Source organism: Truncatella angustata, assembly GCF_020726525.1.
Source record: "Truncatella angustata strain MPI-SDFR-AT-0073 chromosome Unknown BKA67scaffold_1, whole genome shotgun sequence".
Lineage (NCBI taxonomy): Eukaryota > Fungi > Ascomycota > Sordariomycetes > Amphisphaeriales > Sporocadaceae > Truncatella > Truncatella angustata.
In genome coordinates, this window is record NW_025763381.1 from 1649214 (window position 1) to 1669468 (window position 20255).

Here is a 20255-nt window from a genome sequence, read left to right on the forward strand (position 1 = left end):
AGCGGACCTCTTTGGCCAGAAAATACATTGTATAATCGTTGGAAGCGGAAAACATCTCCCCCATAATATGAAAATATGCAAATGCTAAAAACCCCCCCTCTGAACCATCTGGTCAGTACTGCAGTGATTCACATGCTCTATGCCCCTAAACGCCTGAAAATGCAACAATCGTCTGTTCGGAACTCGTAACCAACCCCATACGCGTTTCCATCGTCACATGGTGATGAGGTCTTCCTGTGCCGGCCCAACACCTCTCAGCAGCACGACCGTATTGCCGCTCGACAGTGCGGCCCCGACCTTCTCGTTGAACTCCAGGACCCTCCCTCCCTCAACATGAAAGACCCTGAGCTTGTCCTTCTCGTTGGCACTCGAGTTGTTCACGTTCTCCACCTGTAGGTCCCTGGCTGCAGAGTCGAGCAATCGTCCCACAACCCAGTCCTTGCTGAAGAAGAGCTGGCCCTTGGGGAACTTGGCCGTGGTGGTCTCGGCCTCGGCCTCGACGAACAAGTAGACCCTCTTCTCCGGCGCGAGCTTGGCGTCGCCCTTGGCCGTCTTCTTGAGCTGGTTCACGGCGACGACGCGCTGGCTCGCCGTCGTCGGCTTGGGCTTGGGCAGCGCCCGGCTGGCGGCCTCCTTCCTCGACGCGCCCCAGGCCTTGAGCTTGGACAGCGCGGACCGCGCCTCGCGGCCGAAGTTGTTCGCCTGCGCCGCCCCCGGCCGCGCCCCGATCGGCGTCAGGTTCTTGCAGTCGTGCTCCTCGCCCAGCCGGTGCTTGAGGCAGTAGTCGCGGTTGCAGCGGTCGCAGTGCACGCCCGGCACCAGGCTCGTGCCGACCGTCGTCTTGCAGCCGGCGCCGGCGCAGGGCTTCTGCTGGACCAGGTCGCGCATGCGCTTCCCCTCGCCCGCGCTGGGCTTGGCGAGCTCGGCCTCCCGCCGCCGCCGCGCCCAGGCGCCCGCCTCGGCGCATACGTGTGCCGTCTCGGTCCGGTGGTCGAGGCAGAAGGTGCCCTTGCAGGACTGGCAGAAGAAGGGCAGGAAGTCGAGCTGGTTGCAGTACGTGTACTGGCAGTGCGTGCCGATCAGTGTGGCGTCGTCGGCTGTGTCCATCTTGACGTACGAGGACTCTGGAATATCGCTTGATGAGGAGGCCATCTCGGGACGGGCGAGGCGGGTGGGCGGAACGGAGGGGGTACTTGTATGTATGAGAGGCAGATGGGATTGGCAAGAATGTACCAGGCAGGTGAAGTGTCGTCAGCTGGCTGACTGATCAGAATCAACGGCGCTGAAAGAAAAGGGCGAATATGGTGCAAAGAGACGAGGTTGCGAGGCTGCCACTGTCTGCGTCAAGCCAGCCTGCTTAGCAAATGGCAAGAAAGAAGGGTCTCGAATGATCCGCCTCGAGGAGCCCATTCCGCCACGGAGGACCCTGCGCTACACCCGCTATCAATAGCATCTGATCGTGGGGCGGAGGGCGCTAAAGACTCGCTAACCCCTTCTCGTTCCAGCGCCGTGGGTGCCTCGATCTTAGCGGGCATTCGTGCCTGGAATTCAATTAAATGTCAATGAGGTCACATGTTCCCGCGTTTCGATGACGCCTTGTGGCTGCGCGCCCCTTCGCGTTTCCCCGGGCCTACAGCGAAGCCATTTTTGATATTTCCGTCTGACATTTGTTGATACTGAAGCCCGGCACCACAGATGGAGTGATCCAAGATGCCTCCTCATCTCCCACGCAAGAGAATGCGGTCAGCCACGCCTGAGCACGGCGACAAAACGAACAAGGTCACAAAAAAAGGGCAGGCGAGCACACCAAAGGCAGCAGTCGCACCACCTCGGAGGTCTACACTTTTCGATGACCTAGATGCGGGAAGCAAGGGGCGCTCCGCCGAAAAGACCAAGTCCGCAATTCAGCAAATGGTCGATGACGACGACGAAGATGACAGCAGCTCTCTTAGTTCACTTTCGGATTCAGATATCGAATTCGAAGATGTACCGACAGCTAAACGGCAAAAAGTAGCTGCGCAATCAGAAGACGACGACGATGACGAGGATATCGAGTTTGAAGATGTCCCGAATCATGAGCCGCAACCTGAGGCGGAGCCGGTCATCTCGGGTGATCTGGAGCTAACGCTATTCCGCAACAATCATGTCCCTTTGGCGTCTGAAATGTCAAAGAAGGGCCCGTCCAAGAGGGAGAAGATCATACGAAATGGCACGCATTGCATACACGTGCAATTCTTACTGTGGCACAATGCGCTCCGCAATTCGTGGTTGTGTGACCCAGAAGTCCAAGCCGTCATGATTTCACATATACCTCCACGGCTATGGGACGAGGTTGATCGGTGGCGGCAGCACAGCGGGCTCGCAACGGAGGACGAAAGGGAGCAACACGTCTCGCCTGTGACGAAGAAAGGTGTCAAAGGGAAGGCTCAGCCAAAAGGCAAGGCTAACACGAGGTCAAAGGGCAAGCCAACAGTGGCGAAGCCTACCAGGGACTGGGGTGATGCGGCTGATCGTCTTGAGAAGGGAGCACCCAATATGAGCCATGGCGATCCCCTATTCAGGCTCATGAAATCTCTGTCCTCGTGGTGGAAACAGAGGTTTCAAATCACGGCACCTGGATTGCGGAAGTTTGGTTACATGGACGTCAGACGACTGGCCAAGTGGAGGCAATCTTTCGAGGAGGGCGAGCACGACCCAGAAAGGTTTGGAGAGAAGATCACAGATCTGGAAGACTTTAGACGGCACGCGCAGATGTGCGAAGGGAGCAGAGATGTTGGTGCGCAACTCTTCACGGCTTTGCTGAGGGGCCTTGGGCTCGATGCCCGGATGGTCGCAAACTTGCAATCTCTGGGATTTGGTTGGAATAAATCTGAAGAAGCGGACGAAGAAAAGACTCCAGGGGACACTTCCACTAATGGTACTGCTACTCCTGTCCAGACGAATGGAAAGAAGGCCCAGGAGCCCAAGAAGGCGACCAAAACGCGAAAAACACCGGCTCGGCCCGCCAGCCGACGCACCAGGAAAAGTGACAAGGACGCTCTCAAAATGGACTTGGACGATTCCGACGAATACGCAGAAGCCATCAGTGAGGATAGTGATGACGACTCGGTCATTGACGTTACAGCCGACCACACAAAACCTCGGCCAGCGCCCAAGGTGTATGACAAGGACCTTGACTTTCCTCACTATTGGACGGAGGTCTTGTCTCCCGTAACCCACAAGTGGGTACCCGTGGACGCGATTGTCAAATCTGTGATAGGTACGAACAGGGAGCTCATCGAGTCCATCGAGCCGCGTGGTGCAAAGGCGGACAAGGCGAAACAGATAATGGCGTATGTCGTCGCCCATTCTCGCGACGGTACCGCCAAAGATGTGACAGTCCGCTATTTGCGAAAGCAACTCTTCCCAGGCCGGACAAAGGGCACGCGTATGGGCATCGAGAAAATCCCCATATACAACAAGCATGGCAAAGTGAAGCACTACGAGCAGTTCGACTGGTTCAAGTTCGTTCTGAGCGGATATGTTCGCGGAAGCCTCAAACATCCACTTACTGAGTTGGACCAACTCGAAGATGTGACAGACCTCAAGCCTGCAGTTCCAGAAAAGAAAGAGGTCAAGGAAGGCGAAGAGACGTTGCAGTATTACAAGTCTTCAAAAGAGTATGTGCTACAACGTCATCTGAAGCGCGAAGAAGCACTGCTTCCCTCAGCAGAGCCTGTCAAGGTCTTTCGCAACAAGGTCAAGGGCGGCAAGATCGAGGAAGAGGATGTGTATTCCCGGAAAGACGTGGTGGCAGTCAAATCCGCCGAAACGTGGCACAAGCAAGGACGAGCACCCGTTCCTGGTGCCGAACCTCGGAAACACGCACCGTATAGAGCAGCTACAACGAATCGTCGCCGAGAGATTGCGGAGGCTGAGGCCAGAACGGGCGAAAAGGTGCTGCAGCCTCTGTACAGCGAGGACCAAACGGATTGGATCATCCCACCCCCCATTGAGAACGGCGTCATTCCCAAGAATGCTTATGGTAACATCGATATGTTTGCCGAGCATATGTGTCCCGAAGGTGCGGTGCACATACCTTACCGCGGTGGGGTGAGGGTGTGCAAAAGGATGGGCATCGACTACGCAGAGGCCGTCGTAGGATTTGAGTTTGGTCACCGCATGGCCGTACCAGTGATTCGCGGAGTAGTTGTGGCTGAGGAGTACGAGGACAAAGTGGTCGAAGAGATGGAAAAAGACGAGGCAGAAAGACAGCGGAAAGAAGACGAGAAGAAGCGCAAGTTGGTTTTGGCGACGTGGCGGAAGTTGTTGATGGGCATGCGAGTCGCAGCTCGAATTAAGCAAGATTATGGACACCTGGAGGACAAAGAGATACCCCGCCATGTAACAAATGGCGATACAGACGGTAATGAGGGAGAGGGAGAGGGAGGATTCATGAAAATGGCTGAACAGGATGAGGATATGGGTGGTGGTTTCCTTCCCGAAGGTTACGACGAAGAAGAGCCGGAGAGTGAACAGCGGCAAACGTCGACTTACTTCCCAGTTACACACGGTGACGATGGCCATGACCAGCTGGAGGTTGATCACGGCGGATACGAAGAGAAGTCTCCTATTGTGCGATTTCAGGGGAAACCGGTTAATGAGCAACAAGATGAGGATGGTGCGCAAGTCCATGGGGATGAAGAAGCGGAGGGAGAAGTCCAGCCAGCGCCACAAACCAGGCGTAGGGCTGCTCAATTAAAGTCAAAGGCTACAGGCAAAGTTTCAACCCGGCGCCGGAGTCGAAGGAAAATCGAGTTATCCGATGAAGACGATGATAACGAAGATGATGATTTCGAGCTATCAGACTAGTTCATGATCTTTGAATAAAACTATATCGCAGTATCTGCTAAAGAGCTATGAGTCATGCGCGTACCCTTAACACTCGCTTTCAATTGTGTTTAAAATTTTATATTAAGGTGAATGTAGAACGATGAACAGGTCCTAGTACGCATCGCTCTGTACATGATCACCTAGGTACCATTCTCATCCGTATATCAGACTCCAAGAAAGAGGCGCTCATGATCACAGTCGGGTCGAGCGGCGTTGCAATGGGGAGATCGAAATTTCGCCAGCTTATCTCTGAGGCAGGGCCTTATTTCGAACCAGCGCTCCGGTCGGAAAACATGGGCGTCAGCCCCCCAGTACTCCCTCGACCGTGAGAGACCGATACGGTTCAGTTCCACCTCCGTCCCCTCCCCCCGGAACGTGATACCCGGTTATAAATTCGCCAGTCTTTGAAACTTTGAGGGAGAGGTCAGCACCAACAGGCCTTAGCCGAAATCCTTCTTGGACAATTACGTGCAGATATCGCAAGCCCCGAAGATGGTTTTCAAGAAGTTCAGTGTCAACGAGATCTAAGGGTATGCTGCCGACCTCCGCTCGCAATTTTTGATAAATGCGACGTGTTGAAACGAAATATATCAAGATGTGCTGGAGTGTCTTTGCTATCGAGACTGTGCACGTTGAGCTACCAAAAGTCAGTGATTCGGAGAATTGAAACAAAATATACTTTGTGACTTACAATTTCGCGATTGTTTGTGCTTTGCTTAATACATCAGATACGTCAGATACGTCATCATTGCCAGTAACATACTGAGTCTGCATTGATGAGCGGATTGTGATTGGTATCTTTTGAATGAGACTATTGACCAACTCGATAATGGCAGCTGAAACATTTAGTCTCCGCTTCTGATCCAGTCCGTTGTTGAGACAAGTCTCTATGCCGGAGTAGCATAGACTAGGAACAATATTGGCTGCATAGATCATAGCGAGCTCTGCTACACTGGATGGCCGAGATGCGGTGTTGGAGGAATAGAAATGTCGAAGAACAAAGCCGATAGCTCTATCACATTTAATATGCAGGGAGGAGTCTATTATTGGGCTGCTAGTTCTCCGCTCGCATGCGTGTGAAGATGTTTGCGTCGCTTGTCCCTCACGATAGCACGACTTAAAATATATTTCTCGGACTGGAAGAAATCTCTTGAAGTAAGGAGAATGTCCCCTACACAAGTCTGATTCGATCTTTGCCAGTTTGTGAAGAGCCTCGAGGTCAATGATCATGATTCGATTTGGTCCTATCCGGAAGTGGGAACCTACAGCTTTCAGTACAAGCCCACAGTAATACGTTGCAAGGTCAATACCATATTTTGAACTCAGCCTTCTCGGTCGTACCTTGTCCTCTTGTCGTTGAGACTCGGCAGAAAAGAAAACGGTCAGTAATGCGAATGGTGAGAAACCGTATTCTCATGGGACGTGACGTAGTCTCCATGGAGCCTTTGCTGTTAGGTAACATAGAGTTGCCAGAAGTATGCCCAACAATATTTGGAACACTGACAGGGCATATATCAAGTCGTTGATATTCATTAATAAAAATAAAAATAAAAATAAAAAAGCGTAATATGGTAAGCCTTCACAATTATTATCTGTCTCCTAGCATACGACACTTGCTTTGAAACAAGTCATCATCCGAACAGTTATTCTGCAAACCCAAGTGTCTTGCGAGATGTTTCGCCAGCCTTCCAGAACAGGCACAATCTCACATGCCACTCTCGTTTACAAGTAACCAACTTTTGAGGGACTCAAAAAGCTATTCAGGAAGCCTCGTAGAGTTCTCGGTTTCATGGACTCTATAGCCACCGCCGCTTAAAATTTATCTCTGCCGCGTCCAAATGAAATTTCCTCCAGGACGTGCTTGGGGCTGGGAAGCATAATCATATCTGATATTTCGGGTGGTTGTATGAAAGCAGCTCCCCCTTAACAGCAGCAAACTATCGGATATTGGCCTTTTTTCCCACTTGTTGCAGGACTAGGTCCGGCGCTGTAGTGGCTCTACTCTTATTGGTCAAGTTTCATTTCCTCGCCTACTTATGACAAAGAAGACCGGTCTTGGTTTCAAGAGATCTTGACAGGCTCCTACGCAGGTAGCCTTTAGATTACGCACGAAACCCGTGGATACCCGTCTGCGTGTATCCAAGTCAAGGTCTAGGATAATCGCGTTTCTCAGCAAGCCAGAGCTCTGCGTGTGTCCAATATCATTTCATCCAACTTACCCTCGAGATGATTACAAGTGGTCCGAAAGCCAAAGGCAACAACTGACGATATATGGTGGTATTAGCGGCCAACCCTCCAACTGTCGTAAAATTCATTTGTGATATTTGAACGAAAACTTGCAGTATCATGTTAGTGGTTCACACAAGGACGGAGGGAACACGACGTTTTTAGTTGAGAGTTCGGACCCATGGAAGTTTCAAGTACTGCACCTCTCCCACTCGTGATTATTCTCAGGTCTTTGACGCTGTCGTGTTTGAGCACATGTAACTAAGAGATCTTTATACTCGAAACAACTCAGACACACCGATGACAATATATCCATAAATATAAATAAGATTACGACGGATTGGCGTCTCTCAATTTATTGATTTCCCTATTGTCGTTCTCAAGTATTACTTGACTGAATGGAAACTTCAACTCTGCCGATTATAAATCTTTTATCTGCGTCAACTCCATCCCCGCAAATAAATCCCAAATAAGCCGTTTCTGCATTCTCTCCCTGGGTGCAATGGAACGCTACCGATTAACATATTGACATACACAGTAATACGTTGAACTTAAAGACGATTACCATCATTATCTAAGATGATGAATTATTCAAATGCTGTCGTTCACCTGCAGGCTCCCAGCGGTCTTTTTGTCAATCTCTTCCGCCAAAAATGCTTTGAGAAGATACAGCTCTCTCCTGATATTTCCGAGATCACCAGTATGGATTATCGGTAGTCATACTACTCACACAAGCCTTGCATAGCCTTCGTTAAGCCTTTTGCTAAAGAGGTTACATTTGAACATGTGATTGGATGGATCCAAAGTGCTGTAGACAAAGCAATCAGCATAGAACTAGAGTGGGGTTTTAAGTAGAACCACCGAATCAATTGGCTCAATGATCGGAAAGTACTCATTGGCATATGGCTGCTGTCGGATTGCCTCTTCATGCTGGGGTTGCAGAACTATATTTTGAGGTTTTTCATACGCGAAAGAACTGAGAGCAGCATCCCGTTGGATCTGTTGAATAATAACTGGATTCAACAGAATCTGGAGCTCACACAGCTTTTCCAATTGTTCGTGCGGTTCTAGAGGCAGACCTTGCTCATCTGGGAGATGGTAAGCTAGATAAGCTGCTCTCGGTAGTGCTTGTCAATTTTATTAAGTCGTTATAAGCCAATCACTTGGCACATAAATCGCTGGTATATCACAAAGTTCCAATTACCTCTACAGGGCAAACCATTGCAGCACAGATTTGACTTTTAGGGAAGTTGTCGACTTATTAGGGGATATGAGCAATGTCGGTTTTCAATCGAGTTTTACTGTGTCCGAACGTTCAAGCCTTAAGCTCTTGGGCACTATTTGGTTTTTTGACAGTCCAAATCCGGGCAATATTCAAAAATGAAAGCATGAATTCACTGCTCCAAATGTTTGTGAGGAAGGGGGAGCATTGAGTACTTAATCACAGATAGATACATCTTGCTCCCATAAGTGCAACCACTTCCAACACTCTGAGTAAACCAGTCCTTTCTTTTTCAGAAAACATGCCTATTCGGAACCTTCTCCTAACCTCAGTACTCGCATTTCACAACACACAGTAGAATACTCACATCCAGATTCACCACCATGGATATCATCGACCCGGGCGAGTATTATGCTGATGGCGAACATGACGGATTCATGTAAGTATTTCGACCTTCACTCGTTTAACTACGAGGCTTATCAAAGATAGCTGTCCGACTGAGCCGATGACAATCGTACACATCGAGGTACCTGACGGCAAGGTCTATCCCGTCTACGCCGAACTTCTCATCCACTTCTCGGACTATTTTCGAGTCGCTTTGAGTGATCGCTGGAAGCAATCCGAGACGTTGAAGCTCAAGCTCATCGATCGAGAGTGGTCTTCCGTATTTCCACTATTCGTCCATTTCATCACTCGAATGAAGATCCAGAAAACAAGCTTGACTGAGCCGGTTCTAGAGATTTGGGGCAACGAGGTAATCTACGAGGATTACCAGCGACCTACCTGGCGAGAGTGCGTCAACCTTTGGCTTCTTGGCGACTACCTGCAGGCACCCAAACTTCAGAACAACGTCATAGATGTTATGGTGAACAGAGTGCAGCTTGGATGGTGCTGGGGCAGCGACACTTGGCGTCGGGACTTTGTGCCGCCTTTCCATGTTGCTCGTCGAGTTTGGGAGGCAACGCTGCCTGATTCACCTCTGCGATCTTTTTTCCTCGATATACTCAATAATCCTGGATGCGTACAGGACCCCAAACTCTTCATAGGTAATGCGGCAATATTGACATCAGAGATCACAGTTGACTTCATCATCCACCTTGCTCGCCACTGCCTTCGTCTCTGTCATACTGGCAACGATCTGGCAACAAGAACCTACTCAAGCTGCAATACCGGGGGTGGTGTCTTGTGTGCTAAGCCAGACTGCCCGAGATGTCAACCTCAGCGTCTTTGTGGACATGTTGCAGGGAGCCTTACACAAAGTCTAAAACCCCATGACTACTATGTCAAGGACAGGGTTCCCAAGATGCAGAAGGTCTGAGCAGAGGAAAATGTTGCAGGACCACCAGCTGCTCCAGTGACCAGCGATTAACATACTATTGATGAAGCATCTACTGATCATCAGGACAATACCGACTGAGGGTAGCATAGCCTGACAAAACGGTGCGCCTTTAGACAAATAAGTTTTAGAATGAAGGCATGTGATGAAGCACTGAAGCAAGTGCACATCGCATCGGGAAAAGTTGTACACTATTCATGAGATAGAACAAATCTTATTGCCAACGATAGTGTGCCTTGACACATTATGACTTCTTTTAGTCGACCGTGATGTGACCTTTCTGAACAATGACCGCTTCGCCGCCTAGCCAAAGGTCCTTTAGCTTCAAATTACCTTCACCATCCTCGTCCGCTTCCGTCTGAACATAAATCTCGCTCCGTCTCCCCATCTCTACGCCTTGCACGACCTTAAAGCTGACGCTCTTACTCTTCTCCGCCGCCGTCAGGTACGCAGCCAAAGTGCTCGCGGCACTACCCGTTGCCGGGTCCTCAAAGTCCAACTCAACCATGCGCGTCCGGATGTTTCTGACCTCCTGCCCATCACTGCCCTTGCCGACGCCCTGGTCGACGTAGTAATAGCGCGAAACGAAGCTGGGAGCCCAGTCTTCATCCAGGAGCGACGTAGCCTTGAAGTTGAGCCTAGTCTGTCCGATCCTGGCCAGCTGCTCAAGAGACTCCAGCTTGACCAGGACGAACGTCATGCCCTTGACAATGCTAAAGACTGGTGCCCTGAGCTCTGCCTCCCTGATCTCGGCATCGTCGTGAGACAAGCCGGGAAAGGATGCGACCTGGTCCTTGGGGATCACGTCCGCAAGAGTCTTGCTGTGCAGATGGACATTATGCGGGATCTTGGCACGGATAAACTGCCTCTCGTCATTGCTAGCCTCCAGCCCGATGGGCCCGGCTTTGATGTTGAGAGTGCCCACGGACGGGAACAGATGGTATTTTGCGAGAACGGCGGTGCCGATTGTGGGGTGTCCGGCAAACGGCAGCTCGTGCTCGATGGTGAAGATATCAACAGTCAACGCATCGGGACTGGCCCCGCTATCGTCAGGTAGGTGTAGGAAGGTAGTCTCTGACAGGTTAAATTCTTTCGCAATTTGTTGCTTTTGGTCCTGGGAGAGCTTGTCCTTCAGAGATGCGGGGACTTTGACCACAGCTAGAGGATTGCCCTCCAGGCGCTTCGCTGTGAAGACATCGAGTGTGGCGAATTCTAACTCCATTTTTTTTGCACGTATCTCACAACGATATCTCAGAATATGATATTTCCCGTAGCAAAGAAAAAGACCTGTCTGTTATATGGGAAAGTGTGGTTGACTCATTGATCCTCGTACGGACCCTATATGTTGGAGTCAATTTTACATGCCCCACTCACCGGAGTAGACTGCTCCATGAAGCGCCCTGCCAAGACGAGCTGTATAATTACATCTTGTGAACTTGTGTTGATAGGCTTATTCACAATCGGGTCCCAGCTCCGATAATGGCCTAATAATTGAGTCATACACTATGCTGTCTAGTCTGCCTCCATCGAGTATTTGTAAGCAATGGATGCGAATTGGAAACTCAGAGAATACAGTAACAATAAAAAGATCCAAAGTATCACCATATACAAGAGATAGCGGAAAGGAAAGGTAACATTCGCAGTCGTGCATGCTCTGATAAATGCAAAACAAAGGACTGGAGAACATAGACAAGACAACGCCTAAAACTATCCATTGTCTCCTCAAACTTCAACACGTCAGTGAAGTAGCCAAGATTTTTTTGACACGATCGTTCCAATTGTCTGTCCATGTTCCTCAAGTTCTTGTGACTTCAATTCCCGCACCAGGCTGCAGTGCAGCAACTAAGGCTGTAAGTCTGTCGATTTTCGCTGACAGTTCTGAAATTCGAACTTCCATATCACTTGGTGCTTCTGTAGAGTCGTCCTCAGTCTGTCGGGATCGCGAAGGCGACGGCCGCGAAATACCATCAGTGCTTGTTCGATGGGATAATATACGCGGCCTTAGTGCATTAGAGACCAACGGTGGCGCAGGGTTTCGCTTAAAGCTTCCTAGCCTTGGTCCCCGGAATGTGTCAAATCCATCTTTCGATGACACCTTGGACGCAAAAAGCTCATAGAGTTGGATGGCGCCGACAATTGGTAGATGTGTCGTCTTGAGAAGCACGATTCGAGCTTGCCGGACGTGATTGGAAGGAAGAAACAACCTTAATGGGCGAAAAATCACTAACGCCACCAGGTTGAATGGTGCTATTCGAGCCTGTCAGTCTTTATCGTACCCGTCACAGCAGTTCGGAACTTACGGTAAAAGTGTGTAAGACGGTTACTAGTCGAAGCTTCAAGCACATATACGCTGTAGACATATAGGTATTCTTCCCGAGCATGTGAGATAACTCGGGAGAAGCTGTTGCTGAGCATACCCGTCAACGAACCCATCAACAGGATGGAACTCAGCGTGACGAAAATAATCATCAATGCAGGACCTTTTGAACATAGTGAGTATCAGTCAGAACTCATGGTATTGAGGTTACTTACCGAAGACAGGATCAATTTGGTCCATAATGTCGAAGCCGACATAACTCGACCCGAAGAAGATCTTGGTTACAATCATGGCCATGTCATTAAAGCTGAATGAGTCTCTTCCGATCAAAGAGAACGTCGTCAAGAAGCCAACGTAGATAATGACAACCAATACCATGAACTTCAAGAAGTCCTTGCCCATTTCTTTGAGACAAGGAATCAAAGTACCCCAGTAGGGACTCAAGCTCAAAATCGAGCAAATCCTAGGGACCATGAACAGAGCTTCCAGTGACAAAACATCGAAGGCCATATCAATCAAATTGAGATCCTTGTTGTATATGCCCACAAATCCTATTAGAGCTTGTAAGCAACAACCTGAAGATTTACGGAAGTGTGGTACACTTACTCAATGTGGCAAATATAGCCCCAATAGCAATCATGATCATGTCAAAAAGATTCCAAACATCAGCTGCATAGAAAATTGAACCCGCATCTAAGTACTCGCTGACTTCATCGTAGAAAAAGGCAGCGAACCAGAGATAGAGTAGAATTTCCAGAGGAGTGATAGCGTACCGGTTCTGCTCAATCAGTACCGAATAGTACAAAAAGAGAAAAGCGCCAAAAAACACGACCTCAAATGCCTTGAGATACTTTGGGACCCGCAGTCGGCAAAATGGGTCAGCAGTGTGTGAATTATAAAATCTGGGCTTTTTCACAGAGCCAACCGATAGGTGGTCCCAGAAGATGATTTCACCACTCCAAATACCGGTAATGATCTTCTGAACAACATGCTGACTGAGAAAGCGTTTGGCATCTGCGATGGCAGCGATTTCAAGCGCGTTCAAATTGATGAAAGGAGCCGTAGGGTCCGATTCATCCTCATCTTCGTCTTCATCATCTGGGTCGAAGTGCATGCTCATCGTCAATCTCGACAGTGATTCCATGAGCTGAGTACGCCGCTGAGAGCCCGCGCGAAATGTGCTCGGTCTGTTATCCTGGTTGTCAGGCGGGGTTGGTGTCGTTGAATCAAGCAACGAAGTCCGCTCATTGGTTTCACCTCTGTCAAGTGCCTCGCCATTCCCAGCGTTCTTTAATTTGGGATCCGGGATTTCGTAAAGGCAGAACTCAACAGCTTCACGCTCAGATAGACGCGTTAGAAAACGCCAAGCGACAATTTCACAAGCATTCGCGCGAGCCTCGCCGATGCCTTTATCATCTGTCCCTGTTCCGTAATGCCAACGGAGAGCTCTGCAATTCAATCAGCAACGTAGTCCTCTCAACTCAACCGTATCTACAATGCTCGGATCGCATCACGTCTAAAGAAGAACAGCTGTTCCCTAGGCCAGCAGCCCAGTGTAGTGGATTGTACCTTCACCAACCACTGTGGAACGCGCATACATGTAACGGTTTTTGCCATGAGGGTAAGGCGAATGCTTTGAATAGAACAAACTCACAGTAGAGCATTGACAATGGCTGGATTGGTCACTTTCGCGGCGAGATGGTCCACGAGCTGCCGGAGCGAGTCGCCAGCCGAGGTCGTTCTTAGCTGCTCGAAAGTGCTTGGCAGATAGATTACGTCAGCGACATATCTATATGTCAATTAGCCTCGAATCCATGTTACAACAACAATCGTCTGCATCGCTCACCTCGAGAGTTTCTTGACGACATCCCGGAATGTATCGTCGTAACCAATATCAGGAAGTTCTGGCCCATCGTATTGTATCCAGTGGGGCGAAGGAGCACGGTCTCCTTGCGAAAGAGGACGCGACTTGACGCGAATCGGCATCCCTACTGCTTGATGGAAAGATCACGTAGGAGCTGAGAATGTATTTGCCGTAACTCTCATTCAACGACCAGCGACTTGAGTATGGGGATGAAGTTTTGCTGAAAGAGATGGGGGACCTGATCGTCTCAACTTGATTGAGGTCTGTGCAGGTAACATAGGAAAACGGAGCCACTAAAATGCCTAGCTCGCCGTCACCGGTTGTTGGACGGGGCCAAAAGCCGATTTTCACTTGAGGCTGTGAAGAATATCACCTCCCAGACTTGCGTCGCATAGTTGTGTCGTCGTTTTCGCAGATGTCCAAGACAGTGGGTCAGATAAGTAATTTGTCGTTATGACGAAACTTTTGATCGCAAATTCTCAGCTGGACATGCTACTTGACGACAACTCTGTTGCACTGGAAGCCGCACAAGAAGATCGATCTGCTTTTCGACAAGTGTAAAGTACTGCACGCACCATGTGGCAAATACATCGTCCTGATAGAGTCTAGCGATCAATTCGTGGTCTGTTATGCATTCTCGCCGTAGGATAAGTTCATGAACAGCAAAATCTCTACACTTCTAACCTACGTAGGTTAAATTGCGTTCGCTCGTTTTGAGATGACACCATTGCACCGCGCATCCAACCCGTGTGGTAAATGGGTGCAAACTAGGATTCTTCTAGCGTGGCTTGTGTCCATAAAGGTTTTGCTCTACTTAGTATGGAATTGATTATGCTTCCTGAAAGCAAGGATTTGGGGCTCCGCCGAAAATTATACCTTGCTCTTGAGCATGTGACTGCTGTCGGACTGTAGTGAGACATGAATTGATATGCATATTCACCTGTTACAATCCATTCATTCTATCGGGAAAGGAATATAACGTGAAAGAATCCTAAACTTCCGCGTGCTGACGTGTAAGTATAAGACGATCTCATGAGCGCTGCGCTTATGTTGATGCGTATCAATTCACCGCCCAAATAAAAAGACAGCTTGCTAGATGCGATCATAGGAAAAGAGAAGCAGTGAACAGTGAGACCTCCTACTAGAGTATAAAATAGATAATAAGATACATAAATTACCACGAGACAAGGCTTGTTCCCAGATAACTTGAAGAATAGCTCTTGGTTGCGTAGTATCTACCATATATACGGTCGGCAGACCGGTATAGAAAGTACGGCAAGTATAGGCCCTGGCTAATGGTATCTGATGAACTGATACTAGGCCAAATCAGCGAAAGGTGTCAGAAGGTCATCAAGGAACAGAGGTGATGAAAATATAAAACTATGAAAATTGAACGTTTTAGACCATTAGGACGTAATTCATCGAACTCATATAAATCAACTAAGCGTACATGGGGATAGGGCGATTACCGCGGTCTAGAATGCAACGAAAGGAAGTTCTGAAAAGAAGAACCATGGGATATCACAACCGAAATTGATCGAAACACCAACTCTGAAATTACCGAGTAGCCCTCTTCGCTCTCAACAATATCTCACTCGCCTCATCACCACCACGGCTGTGAGCAAGCTCGAGCACAGTCTTGCCGGACTCATCCTGAGCCTCAAGATCAACGCCGGCCTTGTCTACTAGTAGCTTCAGGACATCCGTCTCGCCGTTCTCCAGTGCTTGAATAACGGCATTGTGGCCACGGTAAACCTTATTCGGGTCCGCGCCCTTTGCTAGGAGCATCTCGAGGATCTCAGTATCGCCGCTGTGCAATCTCCTGAGTGCCTTGACAATCGGCAAGTGCTCGCCGGGAGCGTTGACATCAGCACCAGCCTCATCAAGCAAATATTTGACAATTTCTTTGCGGTCCTCACGGATAGCGGTGGTGAGCGGCGAGAAAACACCACCGTTACGATCCTCGACACTGACTCCGGCGCGGAGTAGCAGCTTGATGGACTCGAGCTGATTGGCAACCACGGCCATCTCCATTACTCCCTTGAAGGCGCGGGGTTCGGCGAGCTCGGGGAGGAGGCGCTTGAGAACCGCGGGTTGACGTACAGCCATACATACGGGCCAGTCTTGGCCTCTGATATTCGGGTCAGCGCCCCGTGTCAGGAGCAGATCGACCAGCTCGGGCCGGTTCTCCCGAATTGCAGTTGTGAGTGGTGTGGCGTGGGTTTTGGGTGTCTTGTCGTTGATGGGCACGCCATGATCCAGCAACCAATTGATAGCGTCCACGTTGTTATGCTGGACTGCGGTTTCGAGAATTCCCTTGGGTGAATTGAGATCGCCTCCTGCCTTTGATAGCGGTTCTAAGAAATGGTTTCTGTTGTGTGTCACACACTTGAAGCAGGGATATTCTGAAGCAGGCGTGTTTGGGTCTGCACCATTAGCCAGGAGCAGTGTAAAAATGTCGGCTCGGTTGTCGCGGATGGATGTGCACAAGGGCGTGAAAATCCCGTCCTTCTTCGCGTTGGGATCTACGCCCGCCTTGAGAAGGAGTTTCACAGACTCAATATTGTTGATCGAAGCTGCCAGTTCCATGATACCTGGAGCTTTCTTGGGATCAGCACCACGAGCTAAGAGCACCTTCATACAGGCGGGCTGGTACGTCGATGGCCAAAGCACAATCTTGGGCCCGGGCAGATTGGGGTTTGCACCGTGGTCGAGTAGGCTTGTTACAATGTCTGCTCGGCCTGTCTGGACTGCGTCAAACATGGCTGTCTTTCCTTCCCGGTTCTTGCCGTTGGCGTCGGAGCCGTACGATAGGAACAGATCAATCATCTTCTTTGGCCTCTTCTTGAAAACAGCCTTGATGAGGACGGTATCGCCGTCAGTCATGACGTGGTTGGCATCGCCGCCATATGTAAGTAGGAGACGCGTAAAACTGAACTTGTCCTCGAGTACAGAAATAGCCAGGGGCGATTCCAAGTCAGACACCACGCTCAGATTAGGATCAGCTCCATACTTCAGCAACATACTCGCTCCATCGAGGAAGGAATCTTCGACAGCTGAAAACAATGGAGTGGCACCGCTTTTGTCCGGGGCGTTAGGATCTGCACCAAACAGAAGGAGTAAACGGACAGACTCGACATCATGAAGACGGACAGCTAAGTTGAGTGCGTGAACGTCAGCGCCGGTGTCAGGAGAAACACCCCTGTCAAGTAATTGTTCAACCATCTTGCTATTTCTCGTCTCGACGGCAGATACAAGGGCTTCTCTAAGTGCCGGTGTGCTCGAGCCTACGGTGTTTCTGGGTGACCAGCGAGGCATAGTGAAAGGATCCGCCTTGACGCGGACGACCTTGATTGGTCCTTGATCATACTCATCATCGCTACTGATCATTGTCGATTCTCCAGCGGTTCGCTCGGTGCGGTCGGACAATCTTTCTTCAAGTCGTCCACGGTGTGAGTGGCCAGACGTGTGGGTAGCGAGAGTTTCTGTTCCAGATAGCATGCGCTCTCTAGCACCCCGTGACGAGACTGTCTGCTCAGATATGGAAGTACGGCGAACCAGAGAGGGGAAATTGAGCTCGGGGATCGATCGAGCGCTCATTGCATCTTCTCGGCCGGGGAATGGAGAGAGATCCGTTGTAGAGCCCCCTCTGGTCAGCTCCAGGACAGGAGGCAGAGAATGTGAATGCGGTAGGGAAGGTGCAAGCGAGCGAGGAATAGATCCGATGGTAGACATCTCGTCCACTGAGTGAGTAGTCATGTGAGGTTCAATAGATTTGAGCTTGGTGATGTTTGTCACTGACTTGCCACGATCCATGCGATCTAAGGCAGCAGCGAGACCAGTGTAGCCAATTCCGACAGTCTCGTCAATCTTTGAATCTCCCAATGACCACTGGAACACCAGCGCGCTCATCCTTAGGGCCTCCTTGGTGTTCGCTAGCGATTCCCTCATCTTATCGACGCCTGTGTCGACAAACATCTTGCGCCATCCTCTCTGTATCTTTCCCACTGTTCCTTTTCGCTCATATTCGATAAATCTGGTAATCCACTGGTCGAGAACTTGAAAATCTCCGTGTGTTGTCTTGAATTTCTTGTCCATCTCCAGAAGCATTTCTGCAGGAAGACTCTGGTGTGTCTTGCCCATTTCACTGAGACCAGCCTCCAGAGACCACATGATTCGGCATACCTCTAGGAAGTCGTGGGCAAGCTCGTCGAAGCCAAATGGAGGGCTTTTGACAGTGCTCAAGAAGTCAAGCATATGTATGGATATACTGTTGCCGAGGACCGTTGCCTTATGGCAATGGTCGAAGACGACCTCAGACTTGACAGCGGGTGCCATGCTGTCTCTCAAGCTCGACGTTCTTCCGGAATGAAATGCGAACTTTGCAGGCCAGAATATTTCCTCAGCCGGAAGACTTGGGGTTTAAGCAGAAGAATTATGGGCAGGCACGACGTTGACAGAGGATACAATGTGGCAAGTCTAAGACATCTATATGCAAGGGGTTATGCCAGAAAACAAGCTAGGAAACGCCTCCAGCTCCTCGGCTGCCAATCCGAACTACTAGCTGAATATGCAGTCTAGATGAGACGAAATCCTTGTGATAGTGGCATCGTTGGTGGCTAGTTGGGTTTGGCTAAGTTTGCTCCCACTCTCCGCATCCACGTAGATTGACGAGCTCACAACGCTTGTTAGGGCTTTGCTGTGGTCTATTGGTCGGTTAATAGACCCTCGTTTCGATCTAACATTGCGATCTAAGCCAATATTTGGTATACCCCCCAGTTGGGCCGGTTGCAGCTGAAAATGGGTCTGGAAGATGTGCGAGTGCTTTGACACTTTGAATGACACTAAACCTGACAGCTAACCATATCTGGGGACGCCGATATCTTAGATCGGGTCTAGCATAAGCGTTCCCACGTGGAATGGCCTCCGCATCATGGCCCAGCGGCCTTCAAGAGTCAGTTACCGGTGCCTTCCGGTTTGAGAGAAGACATGAAGGCCCGTGATGCCCACTGTTGCTCATTGTTTGACTCAGATATGTCGCTTGTTGATTCTCACCAAACTGGGATGGTGATTGCATGTACCGTCATGTCGCCTTGAACTTAAAAGCATGGAGTATGCTCCTTCGTCTATATTTCAGGGATTGCCCTGTCTTAGTCTTTCATGAGGACAGGCAGCTGAATTGCCCGGAAATTGTCACGGCGTCTGGAGCAAGCTTCATTTTCTATGAGGAGCCGAGCGCTTGGCTCGTCCACTTCGCCCACTTATGGCAGATATCAAATGGTTCCACAAACGAAAGGTCCGGAGAAACAAGCAGAAACCCTGCCATGGTGGAAAAGGTACATAGTATTTCAGCTTAGACCCGGGCCTTGGTCAATTAGCTCCCATGACTAAGGAGCTAAGGTGATCGAGTTTGCAATAGGTCTGATATTAGTGTGCCCATGCACATGGGGAAATGGTATACGGTATCTTTCGGGCCTGCCGATTTGCAAGCATGTACATGATGAATATTGTTACCAGTTACTTACTCACAAACTGTTCTACGGTAAGCTTCCTACTTGTACAAGTAGGCCGTCTGCACGATATCTCTAGAGAGTCAAGTTTCCTTCACTGTTGACTGGGTTCTCGGCATGTCGCACTAATGTATTGTGACAGTGGGTGCTTGTCGATCCATTTAGTCAAATGTCAACTGAAGAAAAGCAAAAAGACGTTTCGCCTCGGCCAGTGTGGCTGCCATGATCATTGGCTGCCACGTGAAGGCATGTTCTCAGGTGGGCTTCTCCTTTGCGGGCCGAGTGGAATCTAGCAAGAGATACAGGCTTGGTTATAGACCTTGTTGCACCACCTAACTCCGCCAAGCATTAGATATCCAAGCGAGATGAGAATCGGTCATCGGGAGCCGCAGACAGCTTGAAGAAACAAAAAGGCAGATCTCCGTTTGTGAAAAATGACAAAACGAATATGTACAGTATCTTATCAATCCACATGTCGTGCATGCAATACATCGGTTGAGGCTGACCGGCACTTGGTCATCCAATCGTGCGTGGAGTCCGCAGCTAGTCTAGAGATTTGCAAATGCCGCCTAGGGCCATGACTCGAACCCGGATCATGCTGCGCGGAAGGTTAAATCGGGCAGCGGAAGGCTTGCGGACTCGGACTCGTGCCTCTTTCAAGAAGCACAGTTTATGGTCCAGACTGTGACTAGAACGGTCAAAGACTTGATGGATCCAACCTTGTGTTCCGCTGTATCATTGATTTTCAGCTTCGATCAATTTGATTTTGTAATCCTGTCAAAGTGGAGAGTAAACGAAGTTTGCTACACCGTACTTCATATTATTACCATGTACGAAGAATAACGAGGTAAATTGCAATGGCATATTGCGTCAGTAGCAGAAACCCCATCTTGCCCATGTAGGCTGCT

The 20255-nt window shown here is 49.6% G+C and overlaps 7 protein-coding genes across 7 annotated transcripts; 2 read left to right on the plus strand and 5 right to left on the minus strand.

The window, feature by feature from the left end:
• Window positions 1–60: 60 nt before the first annotated feature.
• On the minus strand, window positions 61–1248 carry BKA67DRAFT_12944 (uncharacterized protein). The gene has a single exon (XM_046094989.1). It carries the CDS (start codon window positions 1150–1152, stop codon window positions 214–216), a length of 939 nt encoding a protein of 312 aa, XP_045963538.1. The 5' UTR covers window positions 1153–1248; the 3' UTR covers window positions 61–213.
• A 319-nt stretch (window positions 1249–1567) lies between these two features.
• Window positions 1568–4882, plus strand: BKA67DRAFT_544367 (Rad4 transglutaminase-like domain-containing protein). The gene has a single exon (XM_046101261.1). It carries the CDS (start codon window positions 1711–1713, stop codon window positions 4849–4851), a length of 3141 nt encoding a protein of 1046 aa, XP_045963539.1. The 5' UTR covers window positions 1568–1710; the 3' UTR covers window positions 4852–4882.
• A 290-nt stretch (window positions 4883–5172) lies between these two features.
• BKA67DRAFT_529561 (uncharacterized protein) lies at window positions 5173–6334 on the minus strand (the record flags this gene model as incomplete). Its single annotated transcript, XM_046099088.1, has 3 exons — window positions 5173–5509; window positions 5564–6134; window positions 6214–6334. The coding sequence occupies 3 exons, from the start codon at window positions 6332–6334 to the stop codon at window positions 5173–5175; spliced, it is 1029 nt and encodes a 342-aa protein (XP_045963540.1).
• Window positions 6335–8703: 2369 nt separating this feature from the next.
• On the plus strand, window positions 8704–9638 carry BKA67DRAFT_652640 (uncharacterized protein; the record flags this gene model as incomplete). The annotated part of the gene is made up of 2 exons (XM_046106201.1): window positions 8704–8759; window positions 8810–9638. 2 exons carry the CDS (start codon window positions 8704–8706, stop codon window positions 9636–9638), a joined length of 885 nt encoding a protein of 294 aa, XP_045963541.1.
• Window positions 9639–9912: 274 nt separating this feature from the next.
• BKA67DRAFT_652641 (uncharacterized protein) lies at window positions 9913–10878 on the minus strand (the record flags this gene model as incomplete). The annotated part of the gene is made up of 1 exon (XM_046106202.1): window positions 9913–10878. The coding sequence occupies one exon, from the start codon at window positions 10876–10878 to the stop codon at window positions 9913–9915; it is 966 nt and encodes a 321-aa protein (XP_045963542.1).
• A 573-nt stretch (window positions 10879–11451) lies between these two features.
• On the minus strand, window positions 11452–13959 carry BKA67DRAFT_652642 (uncharacterized protein; the record flags this gene model as incomplete). Its single annotated transcript, XM_046106203.1, has 6 exons — window positions 11452–11903; window positions 11957–12136; window positions 12189–12524; window positions 12580–13421; window positions 13628–13762; window positions 13820–13959. 6 exons carry the CDS (start codon window positions 13957–13959, stop codon window positions 11452–11454), a joined length of 2085 nt encoding a protein of 694 aa, XP_045963543.1.
• A 999-nt stretch (window positions 13960–14958) lies between these two features.
• BKA67DRAFT_544373 (ankyrin repeat-containing domain protein) lies at window positions 14959–18308 on the minus strand. Its single transcript, XM_046101262.1, has one exon. It carries the CDS (start codon window positions 18173–18175, stop codon window positions 15395–15397), a length of 2781 nt encoding a protein of 926 aa, XP_045963544.1. The 5' UTR covers window positions 18176–18308; the 3' UTR covers window positions 14959–15394.
• Between the last annotated feature and the right edge of the window lie 1947 nt (window positions 18309–20255).

Coding starts and splice junctions, on each gene's coding strand:
- BKA67DRAFT_12944 (XM_046094989.1), bottom strand. CDS start 1,152: ATGGCCTCCTCATCAAGCGATATTCCAGAGTCCTCGTACGTCAAGATG.
- BKA67DRAFT_544367 (XM_046101261.1), top strand. CDS start 1,711: ATGCCTCCTCATCTCCCACGCAAGAGAATGCGGTCAGCCACGCCTGAG.
- BKA67DRAFT_544373 (XM_046101262.1), bottom strand. CDS start 18,175: ATGGCACCCGCTGTCAAGTCTGAGGTCGTCTTCGACCATTGCCATAAG.